Genomic DNA, 14171 nt, shown 5'->3' on the forward strand with positions numbered 1-14171 from the left:
CAATGCTATCGGTTTCTTATTATCAGGTAGCTTCACCAACTCCCAAGTCTCATTTCTATTAATGGACTTAATCTCTTCTTGCATTACTCTCAACCATTTTTCATCAACTATTGCTTGTGCAAATTCAATAGGCTCGGAATCAGCTATTAGAGCATAGTGAACAAGGTTACCTTCAGTAGTAACTGTAGTATCATAGGATAGCTCATAGTCGCTCAAATGAGGAGGCTGTTGTGAAGTTCTGGAAGACTTGCGCACCCTTGCACTTGGGTCTGCAGTATTTACGTCCGCTTCTGTAACATTCTCTTCCAGCACAATTCTTGGTTCTTCTGGCTCCTTTTTCTCCTAATTCCAGTCAGTTATCTCATCCACTACAACATCTCTACTCACCACTACTTGACCTATTTTAGGTTCAAATAGTATATATCCACCAGTTGTGTGATATCCTACTAGGATCAATGACACTCCTATGTCATCAAGTTTCCTTCTCTGTTGGTCTGGAACATGTTTATAGCAAACTGAACCAAACACTTTCAAATGGCTGACACTGGGTTTCTCATTTGACCACGCTTCCTCAGGTGTGATGGCCTTTAACCTCTTTGTAGGTGTTCTGTTCAGAATATATGTGGCTGTTACAGCTACCTCTCCCCACAAATACTTTGGCAAATTCTTACTCTTCAGCATACATCTCACCATATTTAGCACCATGCGATTTTTCCTCCCCGCTGTGCCATTATGCTCTGGTGTGTAAGGTGGTGTGATCTCCTGCACTATGCCTGTATCCTCACAGTATCTTCTAAACTCACTAGAGGTGTATTCTCCACCACCATCAGACCTTAGCTTCTTTATTTTCTGGCCACACTGCCTTTCCACCATGTTCTTGAATTTTTTGAACACATCCATTACCTCACCCTTGCGTTTAAGTAAGTAAATCCATGCCTTCCTAGTCCAATCATCAATAAACAAAATAAAATATCTACTACCTCCTAGTGTATCAACTTGCATGGGCCCACATACATCTGAGTGGATGACATCTAGCTTTGCTGCAGACTTTTGAGGTAGCACTTCTTGGAAGCTGTTTCTGGTTTGTTTGCACTCCACACACTCTTTACAAACAGTTTCAGGTACTCTAATATGTGGCAAGTCTTTAACCATTGTACACTGACTTAGCCTGGATAAGTCTCTGAAGTTTAAATGCCCAAACCGTAGGTGCCATAGCCATTCTGAATCATTCCTTATCATAGAAAAACATTGATGCTTGACTGCTTCCATTACAACACGAAAAGTCCTATTTTTAGCCAGACTTGCACTCACAACCAGTTGTTTATTCTGGTCAAAGATGCTAAGGCAATTATTCTTCATTGTCACCACAAACCCCTTTTACAAGAGTTGTCCGAGACTTATCAGATTAGTTTTCAGCCCTGGAACATATAATACTTCCTCAATCACCACTTCTCTCCCATCATTTCCTCGCAACACCACTCTGCCTGACCCCTCTGCCACAAGACTCCTATTATCAGCAAATTTGATTCTTCCATTAGCTGCCTCCTTCATCTTGACAAACCACTCCTTCTTGCCTGTCATATGGGTTGAACACCCAGAGTCTAGGTACCAGGCAGTGTTAGCAGCATCTTCACAATTTATTCGAGCCATTAGCATCACTGCCTCCGAATCTGAAGTGTCATCTTGAGCTAGGTGAGCACGATTCTTTGGCTTGTTCTTCGCACCATCTCCACTCCAACACTCTTTTGCAAAATGGCCGAATTTTTGACAATTATAACACCTCACCTTACGCTTATCAAACTTCCATTCCTTCTCTTGGTCAGACTCATCATCATTCTTGTGATCTTTCTTGATCACTGGCCTCTTTCCCTTTCTTTTCTCGAGCCCATTTTTGACCATGTTTCTTCTTACCACCTTTCTTGAAGCCTTTCTTGAAGCCTTTTCCCTTGTCATGAGATTGTAACCGAGCTTGCAGAGCTTGCTCTTGAATCTGTCTACGCTCAACCAACCTATGCTCATGCGAGTCCAAAGAGTGTTGTAACTCTTCTAACTCCATAGACCCTGTATCACGTGTTTCTTCAATAGTCACCACAATGTGATCAAACTTTGGTGGCAATGATCTCAGTATCTTGTCAAATACGTACTGATCAGTGATGGGATCACGGCATGCACGCATTGCACTCACATACAGTATCTAGTTAATATTAAATGTAACACTTCATTTAATTAATAACCCTAATTAAAGGAAATGTCACACAGATGATATAAGAGGCAAGACAAAGTCTTAGAGTATAAACACTACTCCTTACAATTATCCAACAAGAATCAAAATAAAAATTAAGGCACACCACGATGTCAGTAACAAAGTATAGTAAGGATCAATAGTAATTCAAAATAGAGGCCAGAGACAAGACAATACATGGGTCATAGCCCTAAAAGAAAAGTCCAATTAAACGGAATCCAGTCCAAGCTATGTAGCAGAGTCACCATTTCCCTATTGACCATGAGGATTTTTTGCATCTGCTCACATCGATAAATTGATGATCATCGCAAAGAGAGAAGACCACACACATGACAATCAAACAAGCAAAGGATAAGTTAGAGTAGAAAATGATTTATCATACAGTTACATACAATTTCATAGTCCAAGATACATATGTCAACCAATCATGTTATAACTTGCAAACTATACACTAAGACTCAAGACACGACTCATCCGGATACATATAATTAGTTGGATTCAGCGGATGCTTGCACTTGTGGTGGCCTTTACTACTCTACCGAGCTAATTGTTAGTGTCTTATTTCCCCCACACACAAGGTTAGCCCTTAAAGTGTTCCAGGCCTCCTGCTACTCTCACCACTTGAGTCAGTACGCTCTATGTGAGACTAATTAACTCTTTAGAGTGTCAGGATGCAATCCTTACCTTGAATCCTAACTAAATTATATAAATGAGGCACCACCATGAACTCTCACTAATAGGGGTCATGGAATTATGTCCTGACCAACTGAGGCACCACCATGAGATCTCACCTAGAGATTCATGAAATTACGTCCTAACCAATGAGGCACCACCACAAAACTATCATGGAATTACGTCCTAACCATACCAACAACATGTTCCAACAATCAAGTATATCAATCTCATGCCAACATTTATAACCAACCTTCATTCATATTCCATACCAGAACCATACTAGACTCATCATATTCAGCCCATGAACCATTCCATACAAGCAACATCACTCAAATCATGCCTTAGTAATCCAACCAAGCATATGTCATTCATCCAAGAACAAAGGGAAATAATAAAGCAAGACACATTCTCGCCCAGCTTCTCGCTCAGGCAGAAAGGTCTCGCTCAGGTAAGAGGGTTCTCTCGCTCAGGCGAGCTCCTTTCACCTAGGCGAGAACTCGAAAAGGGGAACAATGGCTTCCTGCGATTTCTGGCTTAGGCGAGCCCTCCTCGCCTGAGCGAGACTGCGCCTCACTCAAAACGGAGCCTCTGTTAGTCTCGCCTAGGCGAGACGTGCTTGCTTGGGCGATAAAACCAGTGCTCACCACCGTTCTCTCGTACAACAGTCCAACAAACACAACCCAAACGACTCAATAAGGCATTTCATAAGCTCATAGTAGCATAACAACCATGCAATCATGAAATAACAGCAAAGCAAGCAGAAAACGTTATGAACAAGTGAACCTTAGCTTCCCTTACCTGGAAAGAGGCTAATAACAGACTTTGACCCTTAAGCCAATGAACCCAGTAGCTCCAGGAGCAGATTTACGAACTGGAACAACGACACAGAAAGAAAGCGAGGTCACCACAGTGAACCTCTAGTGGAAGTACGAAAAGTAAGACTTAGAGGAAAACTAATATGAGTTGAGAATCAACTTACATGGAGTCGAAAGTAGTTGAGCTAACTTGAGCACGAGTGAGCTCTAAACCCTACCAGAGCATAGTTTTGGGAGAGAAGAGAGGAACAAGGCGGTTGTTTTCTAAAAGTGCGAAGAATGAGTGAGGTTAGGGCAATTTAGGGTCTTTGGTTCTATTTGGGCCAGCCCAACTGATTTGGGGCAGCCCTTAAACATTAGAGCTAAAATATAAGTGGACCTTACATTAAACAATAGTGACAAGAATGATTGAGCTAAAATATTTTAAAAGTGAATTACAATTTTGGTGCATTATATATTTCTCCAAATTTAAGATGTAATATCCTTTCATTTTGAAAGAATAACTTCGTATAAAAATTCATTAACAAAAAATACATTTTTGAAAAGTATATTGTAATTGAGAATTGAAACTAAAGTAGACACCAATTATTTGTACAATTTCTTCAAACGTCCGGTAAACTATTTTTAACACAAAAGAATATTTTGATGTTCAATATTTTCTATTTTTGACGTTCGTCGAAACTCTAATATCATATTGGGTGATGATAAAATTTTAACAAGATGAAGTTCTTTGAAATTAGAGATTATACTTTAAAACATTAATATATATATATATATATATATATATATATATTAATTATCATTTATTATTTGAAAGATACAAAGCATGTATAATACAGTGAAGGATATATAATTAAAATTGCATAGTGTATGGTACTCCAATAGAAATTTCTGAAAATTTACCACACGTATGCACAAGATTTGCATGAGAGTAACATGTTTAGGTTGTTCCATGCAAAAATCTTGGGTCCTAAGTTACATAGACTAAAACCTATAACGTTCCAAACTTTGTTCCCTCCTTTTCCTGAATGTTGTTCCCTTCTCTTAGAAACCTCTCTTCGGTCCCTTTCCATTTCATCATATTGTTGTGACCCTCTTCTTTCCTCTCTACTCCTTACTCTGAAATCTTCATGTTCTGTCTCCTGTTGCAGGGTCATTCATGCCCGAGTGGTCAAATCTCTGGATTACAGAGATGGGTTCATTGGTGATCAGTTAGTTTCATGTTATCTTAACAAGGGGTCCGTCCCAGATGCACAGAAGCTGTTTGATGAAATGCCCCACAAGGATTCTGTCTCTTGGAACTCTTTGGTTTCTGGATTTTCTAAAAGAGGAGACCTTTGTAATTGTCTGAGTGTGTTTTCTACAATGAGGTCTGAAATGGCACTCGAATTGAATGAGCTTACAATGATATCTATTATCTCGGCTTGTACTTCTTCTAAAGCCCGAGATGAGGGCTGCTATCTTCATTGTTGTGTAATGAAATTGGGTATGGAGTTGGAGGTGAAGGTTGTTAATGCCCTTATTAACATGTATGGGAAGTTTGGCAGTGTTGACTCTGCTTTCAAGCTGTTTTGGGCAATGCCGGAGCAGAGTATGGTGTCATGGAACTCAATGGTGGCTGTTTGGACACAGAATGGAATCCCTAATGAAGCTGTTAATTATTTTAATATGATGAGGGTAAATGGACTGTTTCCCGATGAAGCCACAATGGTGAGCTTGCTTCAAGCCTGTGAAAATTTACATTGGGGAAGATTGGTAGAGGCCATGCATGGTGTAGTATTCACCTGTGGTCTTGATGAAAATATAACAATTGCGACTACTCTTTTGAACTTGTATTCAAAGTTAGGGAAATTGAGTGTTTCTCACAAGGTCTTTGCAGAGATAAGCAAGCCTGATAAAGTGGCATTGACTGCTATGCTTGCAGGGTATGCCGTGCATGGGCGGGGGAAAGAAGCAATAGAATTCTTTGAAAGGTCTATAAGGGAAGGTTTGGAGCCTGATCATGTTACTTTTACTCATCTGTTAAGTGCTTGTAGTCATTCAGGGCTTGTCCGGGAAGGAAAGTACTATTTCCAAATCATGTCTGAGGTTTACAAAGTTCAAACTCAATTGGATCACTATTCATGTATGGTTGATCTTCTAGGTCGCTCTGGTCTAGTCAATGATGCTCATCAGCTGATAAAGAACATGCCATTAGAGCCAAATTGTGAAGTTTGGGGTGCTCTTCTTGGTGCTTGTAGGGTTCATCGTAACACCAGTATTGGGAAGGAAGCTGCAGAGAATTTGATTGCATTAAATCCTTCAGACCCTAGAAACTATATCATGCTTTCCAACATTTATTCTGCTGCAGGTCTGTGGAGTGATGCATCAAAAGTGAGGGCTTTAATGAAGACTAAAGTTCTTACCAGAAACCCTGGATACAGCTTTATTGAGCACGGGAATAAAATTCACCGTTTTTTGGTAGATGATTACTCTCACCCTGATTCAGACAAAATACACAAGAAGCTGGAAGAGACTATGAGAAGAATTCAAGAAGTTGGTTTTGTTTCTGAAACTGAATCCATTCTACATGATGTTGATGTAGAGGTGAAAAAAGATATGATTAACAAACATAGTGAGAAGATAGCACTAGCCTATGGACTTTTGGTTTGTAATGCTGATAAGCCATTAGTTATTATAAAAAATCTCAGAATATGTCGGGATTGCCATAACACTGCAAAATTTGTCTCACTGATAGAGAGGCGTACCATCATTATCCGAGATTCAAAGCGGTTTCACCACTTTTCAGAAGGATTATGCTCTTGTGGTGATTATTGGTAGTGATTGCTGAAGGAGTTTGGCATTTCAGGAATGTGTTGGCATTGATCGAAACTCATAAGAGCCAATATGGTAATAAACTTGATAACCCTACATTAATGAAGCATAATTCCATGCGTGTTCATATTCAATTCTTCCTTCTAACCAAAATTTACTACTATCTACATGCTGCTTACTCAATACTACACGAGAAACCAACTTAAAAGTTTTTAAATCAAATTAATTTTCTATCTGGTAAGTTATAAAATTAGAAACACTCTAATTAATCAGTATGCTCCCTAGTTTTTTATTCTTTATTTATTTCTCTATAACTGTTTCCTGACCTCCCTTTTGTACATTTTTATTCTTTTCATCTATTTATTGGAGACTAACGGAGATAAAGTAGTGAAATCTCAACTTTGTCATCAGTTATCGTTTGTAGACTATTTAAGAGCGCCAACTTTGCCAAAGCTTTGAGGTTTCTGTTTGTTTTGAAAATGAAATAGAAAAGTCAATTTCTTCCCTTTTTCAAAAGATTTATAATATTTTGCTGAGTTACATGGTTTCCAAAGTTTGAAGAAGACATTCATTCTGGCAGCACTGTGAAAATTAATGTATTCACTTAGGCATATTCATTTGTTTTGTTTTTTCAAGATTTGTGTTTCTATCCTGGAGGACAGATGAATGACAAAGTGTGATACCAAGAAGTCTTAGTAGTTAATGACAGCAGTATAGCTTGAAGTTAAAAATAAAGAAACTATTTAGAAAAGTGCAGAAGCCAGTTTATACCACTCTGTATTGACTACTAGAGAAAATTGACGAAGTATTAACCTCAGATATGTTGTTTTAGACAGACATTTCCGCATAAAGATATGATTACTTATCAGTTTTAATATGAAGCTTACTCGTTATTTTATTGATACCAACCAGCTTCCCCAACCATGGAATTAATTTAGAGCTGGCATGCAGGTTGAACTATGTATGAGACATTATCTGTAGAATAGTATATTTGGAATCCTATTTGCCTCAACTTATGCTAGCAGATATACATTCATCTATTATCAGATCTTACTGAATATTTAAAAATACAAGGCACATTAATCAGTAGGATAGTGTATATCTGGAACTTTTCTTATTGCCTCAATTTATGCTAATATATATATATATATATATATATATATATATATATATATATATATATATATATACATTCATCTATTATCAGATCTTACTGAATATTTAAAAATACAAGCCACATTTATATGCAGGTCCAAACAAAATGGGAAGACCCCTTCTGCTGTTTTAGCTAGCCTACTGGACTGAACTTGTTACTGCTTGGAGAACAATAACTTTTTCAATACTCCTGATAATGGTTTCTGCTGGTCCATGGTTGTGAAGCTTGTAATTTATGCAGAATAGATCTTCTCGTATCATGTGAGATTTTCATGACATAGACACTCAAGAGATAGGTACCATGTCACGTGATCTTATTTAAGATTTTTGTATTTACCTTTCTCCTAAATCTTCACATGACCTTGTCATGCGCATGAGAGGATTTATTCCTTTTGTTATGCAAGGTAATTGTTCCATCTACTGTTGACAAATCAGCAATACTAAACAAGCAGAAAAAAATTGACGCATGGTGGTAATTGGATAATTTAGAGTGGAGAGGGCTCTCACTTATCCATGAATTGTTAACAATGTCGACTCATTAAAGCAAAAATTTCTAGCTATTGATTATTATTCTATCCAAAAGGTATGAGAGACTTAAAACTATTCAAGGTGTGTTCTCTGTGAGGTTTATTACAAACTTAGAAATAGTTAACATTCACTCCCTTTGGGTGTAATAGGTTTAAGTGTCAAGACATGTGTATTTGTGGGCTCGGGACAAATATTTTTCTTAATAATTTTGCAGAATGTCAGAGAAGCAGTAGAAGCACAAGCAGAAGGTTTGTGTTGTACTCACAATCATTTTCAGTTTAGAACACTGGAGTATCAACAACAGAATCCATCTTTCAATTATTACAGTGTGATGAAATTTAGCGAGGGTTAGTTTTGAAGGTTTGCATCTAAGAAGAAATTTGGCAACGCATGTGCAAAGCTCATTGTATCACGCAATCAGGTTCGAATGAAAGCTTTCTGAAAATATAGAATATTGAGAGTTTTCTCTTGGATTCTTTAAGAATTTTTCTAAGTTATGGAGGCTTGATCACTCTTGTGACATCTTAAACACTTTGAATTGTCTTTTGTACTCCAGTTTAAGTGGATCACTAAACCTGATTTATGGCTTTGTAGGTTCTAAACCTACTCGATTCATATCAAGCAGCTATTTTTTGAGGCATTAGATGACAGTATTGTGTTTCCTTAATTTTGGATGTATGGTCACTTAACTGTTTTATTTAGAAAACGTGTAAGCAGATTTTTGGGGTTTATGTTTATAATTCTTGTAAAATTGGACAATCAACCTAGAATATTCTATCAATATTTCTGATAGAATATCCCTTAAACTGGAGAAATTTCCAAAAGAAAAATTGTAAAAATAGCATTTACATTAGTCCAATACAGTTTTAAAATCAACCAACACATCCAGAATAAATATTAAGTGAGAAGGAAGCAAGAGTTGTGTAGAGAAATTTAGGTGTGGGCCTATTTATAGACCAGGTCATTTTTATTTATTTTTATTTAATAAATTGAGTGTTTATCTAACTTCCGTAAAACTTATTATTATTATTATTAATAAGAGATAAAATGATAAGTATTATCATTTTGAGTTTCCATTTTTGAAAAAGTATTAAAAATCGTAATTAAAAAAAATTAAAACTTTTGTTTCCATAGTCTAAATCAAAACTTTGATATTTTTTCTTTAAATTTTTTTATTAAAACCATCACACAAATAATTACTATTATAAAATTAAAATTATTGGTATTACATATAAACTCTTATGGCAAATATGAACTTTTATGGGGTAATTTCAACTAGATAGTCATAAATCAAAGAAGTAACCTGATTGGAAAATTTTGGGAGAAGTTTGGGCAATATAGCTCAATAAAGTTATGAATTACATTATAACAATGTTGGATGCTTCTATATTGGTGCATGGTGTGATTCTACTTTGAATGGACAAAGGGTGGGGAAATTATGTCTATGCTTTTCATTGATTTTGTGCCAATCTTATTGTACTTCAGAGAACCTTTGTTTTAATAATCAAATAAACAAATTTGATTTGTACCAAAAATGTGAATTCTATGGTGGAACATCATGTAAGTGGTCCACTGGGTATCACCATTCTTATCTATTAGATATATTAGTAAAATGTTCAATGGATAGGATTAAAAGATAGGATAATTTAGTCTTGAAAAAAAGATTATATACGAAAAAAATTTAAGGATAAATCATCATATTTATCTATGAAAATGTTAAAGAAATTTTTGTTGGTCACTGAGAGCTTTTCATTAACTTCACTTTTGACAACAACCAAAAAAAAAAAAGTTGGTAAAGACGTTAATCACTATTAAATACTAATTATACAATCAATGTGGTTTATTAAGAAACTCTATTCGAGTAACTATATTTTTAAATAATGGAATCAACATAATAATGAATACAATTTACAAATTAATTACTTGAGAATAAACTAACAATTATAAGCTCTCAATCGGGACCTAATTATAAATTTAAGAATAATTATAAATAAAAAGTCTGAAATCAAGCGAAAAAAAAATAAAAATACTAATTACCTTAACTTAAAGATTATCACAAATTTTTACATGAAAAATTAAATTAAAAGGAAACACATTTTACAAACTAATGTCAACTTGGGGAAAAAATTAAGAGAGATAAATATGTTTTTGATCATCGAAGTATTATGTAAAATTTGAAATGGCTCATGGTGAAAACTTTAATATAATTTTATCCTTATACTTTTACAAACATTGATTTTAATTTCTAATTGTCAACATGTTAAACTTTATTCTACGTGGTAAATGGTGTTTAAATTCAAAATTTAAACTACTGAGGGATATCACGTGTTAGCCACATGTTGATTCACTTTTTTTTTAATTAAAATAAAAATTTTGTGAAAAAAATAGAACAATGGTTGATGTAAATCCATTTGCGCAAGAGTTAACTTAGGATCTTTAGGGTAAGAACCTTGTAAGGAATTTAGAAAACTAGTGAGATGGTGGGTTAGAAAGTGGTTGAAACTTTAGGTTGGACAGTATTTTAGAAATGTTGATATCTGGACATATAAAACTCCAATTGAGATGATTACAAAACAAAGTGAAAGTCCACATTCTGAACTTCAATTTAAGCTTAATAATCCCTTAATTTGAATGAGTAGAACGAAAGATATGACCATAAGAAAAATCTAAACAGAAGTGAGTTTTTTTTTTTTAATTCGGGTGAAGGAAGAATAAAAGGTGGAAGAAAATAATTACTCTTTCCAAGGGACACAACACATAAAAGATGGGAAAGTCCTTTAATACAACAAAAGGTTTTTGAATCACTAACTTAAGAGAATCTCTGTCACTAAAATAAAAGAGATAAACTCTAATTTTCTAAATAAAACTCAAACTTGTTTTAACTTTCAGAATTACAATGGATTCATTAATTACAATTACATCCCACTTAAGCTAATAATGATCTCAATTAAGCTAATAATAATCTCACTACTTAATGACTGATTATAGTTAAAATTGTAACAACCAAAACTCACCAAAAAAGCAATAAAACTCACCCCACCACTTATAAAGATAGTTGTCCACATTCTAGGTCCTGTAACATCTCATTCATACAATTATTTTCAACAACAAAAAAAAAAAAACTAAACTAAAATTTGTGCAACAAAAAAAATGCTTAGTGCCCGCTCCAAATCAACAATTGTTATTTCTTTTCTTGAGTTGAAATTATGAAAATTATTAAAAACTATATTACCTCCTTTTTCTTCTATCCGGTTGATTCACGTCAATGGTAGAAGGATAGAAAAATAGGAGGTGTAGAGAGCGGTGAATACAACCCAACTCACTCTTCTTTTCTCAAAAAATAAAAACCCTTTAAGGTTCTTCACCTTGCTCATGAACCCAGAATCTACTGCTTCCAGAACCACCATGGCTACTCTCCATGACTGAACATGATACCACCAACGACGATGACGATGACCAGAGTTGGAGTCGTCGCAGGCAAACACTTGCATGAACCCGTTTTTCGCCTCGCATGACGTCACAGCCGACCACTATTATTAAGATTTTAGACAAAAATATAACTTTTTATAAATTAATTTATATGTAAACTAAACTTAAGTTAATGAAATGGTTAAATATGTTTTTGGTCACTTAACTTTTAGTGAATTTTGGAATTAGTCAATTTCGAAACTTTGAACCAATTTAGTCTTTTATTTATCGAAATACGTAAATTTAGTCTTTTTAATCAAATTTTATTAGGTTTATTTGATGTTTCGTATGTATTTCAGGATCGTATTTGAGTTGTTTATACTGTTTGACACATTTTTACTTTAATGTTAAGTCAAATACTATTATGAAACACGTTTGAAATATCAAATAAACTTAACAAAATTTGATTAAAATGATTAAATTCACGTATTTTGAAAGATAAATGACTAAATTGGTCCAAAATTTTGAAATAGACTAATTCTAAAATTCACTGAAAGTTAAGAGACCAAAACATATTTAACCCTTTATGAAATTGTAGTTGTTATTTTTTCTTTCAAAAATGTTACGGAAAATTGTGTTCAAATAAACTCTTTATATACCATTTCCATTTAACAATGAAATATACCCCCAAGGTCTTTTTTTCTTTTGTGACATAATACACTATACAATATGATTAGTAAACAATTTTATCTTTAAACATGTGGCAAATTGATTACAGATCAATGAATGTGAAAAATTATTTGTCAACAACAGTTATTGGCATAAACATTTTTTGTTAGGTAGAATGAATGAAAAGTACTAAAAGAAATCCCTGTTAAATAAAATCATTAAGAGGGGTTCATTGTGCCTATGTGAAAAGGTGTTTTGTACGACCTACGAGTGTAATTAATAAAGTTTAATTACAATAGCAAAAATGTACTTAAAGGAAAAATAATAATGAATTGCATAATTATTGTGATGTACATAATGATATACATTATTAGGGTTATATTTTATATTGAAAACACATGAGAATATCTTTAATGGATACTTTTTGTTTGTCTAAGAGGAGGAAGGTGAAGAAAACAAAAGTGAAAAAGAAAGTTTTGAAATAAAATTATTCTATCCAATTTTGTTTTTCTTGAGAATATTGATGAAGACAAACATGCAAAACGATATTATTGGCTACATAATGAATATGTCTAAATTGTGAAAAACAGTTTATTTATTTAACTGTTATTCCCTTTCATTTTATTTCATTTTCATTTATCTTAAATCACACCACTTTTATCTTTATTATATTTTTTATACTTTTATCAACCATACAAATACACTTTTTACACAAAACTAAAATTTAGAAAATTTATAGAAGAGATTGATTTTACAAATTAACTTATGTATGACTAATCTCAATTTAAGAAATTTATTTATTTTTCTTATAGAAAAATTTATCTAAACAATTCATTAATCATGTAGTAAAATATTATATTTTATTTTTTTCTTTTTTTTTTAAATTTGTTCGTGTATTGTAAAGGTTTTTTAATTATATAACTTGACTATTACTAAATATTTGTATGGAAATATATATGAATCTAGGGTAATATTCTTTTGAGAATAAAATAAATGTCACGGTGCCCCCAAGTTCCTTTTTTTTTTTAATTCAAGACGTTTTTTTGTCACATTTTACTATTCAGCTAAATACATATCTTATTGTAAATTCATATAAAAATAAGAAACATTTATGTTCTAAGTGTAAAATAATCTTAGACCAAAGACAGAAAGAATTATTTTAACCTTAACTAATGACTCACTTATGCCAAAATAATTCTCCTCTTGTCCGTGAAAGTAATACTCTTATTTATAAGCAAGTCGGGTATAATTTTTGTAGATATACATAATCAAATATTTTCAAATAACCTGATCAAAAGGTAATTAGTAAATAATAACAATAAATCTCCTAATCTAGTTTATATTCATCAAATGTAGATGAGATTTTTCTCCAAGATTCTCCTTTATATTCTCGAATATTCTCCCCTCAATCTTAGCTTCCTATAGGGAGGTCGGTCCTAGGGTGACATCCTCGCAAATCTTGAACCATCAACTAGCTACCCTCAGTGGCGTCGGTCCTAGGGAGACATCCTTTTGGCTTCTTGCAATGACCTTAGCTCTGTGGAGACATCCTTTTGGATTCTTGTAATGACCTCAACTATGTGGAGACGTAATTTATGACTTGAATTTTCACCTGATTCCTTGGCCTATTGACTACCTCGGTTTATTGGAGATCTTCTCCATCCGAGAGGGCACAATTTCATATAAATAACTATCACATTTTTTACATAATTCCTTACTCTAAATCATTTATAAATAATAATATAAATATTTACTCAAAAAATATAAATAATATATATATATATATATATATATAATCTATCTATAACAATCTATAATAGTAATAATATATACAATTGAGAGAGCACAAATGAAAATTTGTGACA

General features: G+C 33.7%; 1 protein-coding gene across 10 annotated transcripts; it reads left to right on the plus strand.

Moving 5' to 3' along the window:
• Nucleotides 1-4582: 4582 nt before the first annotated feature.
• Nucleotides 4583-9101, plus strand: LOC114180307 (Tetratricopeptide repeat (TPR)-like superfamily protein). Of its 10 annotated transcripts, none has more exons than XM_085671875.1 (4): nucleotides 4583-6621; nucleotides 7797-8477; nucleotides 8557-8650; nucleotides 8824-9101. In XM_085671875.1, exon 1 carries the CDS (start codon nucleotides 4669-4671, stop codon nucleotides 6550-6552), a length of 1884 nt encoding a protein of 627 aa, XP_085528001.1. In that variant the 5' UTR covers nucleotides 4583-4668; the 3' UTR covers nucleotides 6553-6621; nucleotides 7797-8477; nucleotides 8557-8650; nucleotides 8824-9101. The 10 variants fall into 10 exon arrangements, with proteins under 10 accessions (XP_085528001.1, XP_085528004.1, XP_085528006.1 ...); XM_085671878.1 differs by having other exon boundaries at nucleotides 7797-8284; nucleotides 8379-8477; nucleotides 8557-9101; XM_085671880.1 differs by having other exon boundaries at nucleotides 7797-8284; nucleotides 8444-8477; nucleotides 8557-9101.
• The last annotated feature ends 5070 nt before the right edge of the window (nucleotides 9102-14171 follow it).

Source organism: Vigna unguiculata, chromosome 1 (assembly GCF_037176805.1).
Source record: "Vigna unguiculata cultivar grain cowpea cultivar isolate G323 ecotype 2 chromosome 1, ASM3717680v1, whole genome shotgun sequence".
Classification (NCBI taxonomy): domain Eukaryota; kingdom Viridiplantae; phylum Streptophyta; class Magnoliopsida; order Fabales; family Fabaceae; genus Vigna; species Vigna unguiculata.

Excerpts from the sequence above, each read along its gene's own strand:
- LOC114180307 (XM_028066601.2), top strand. The coding sequence starts at position 4,669 with ATGTTTAGGTTGTTCCATGCAAAAATCTTGGGTCCTAAGTTACATAGA.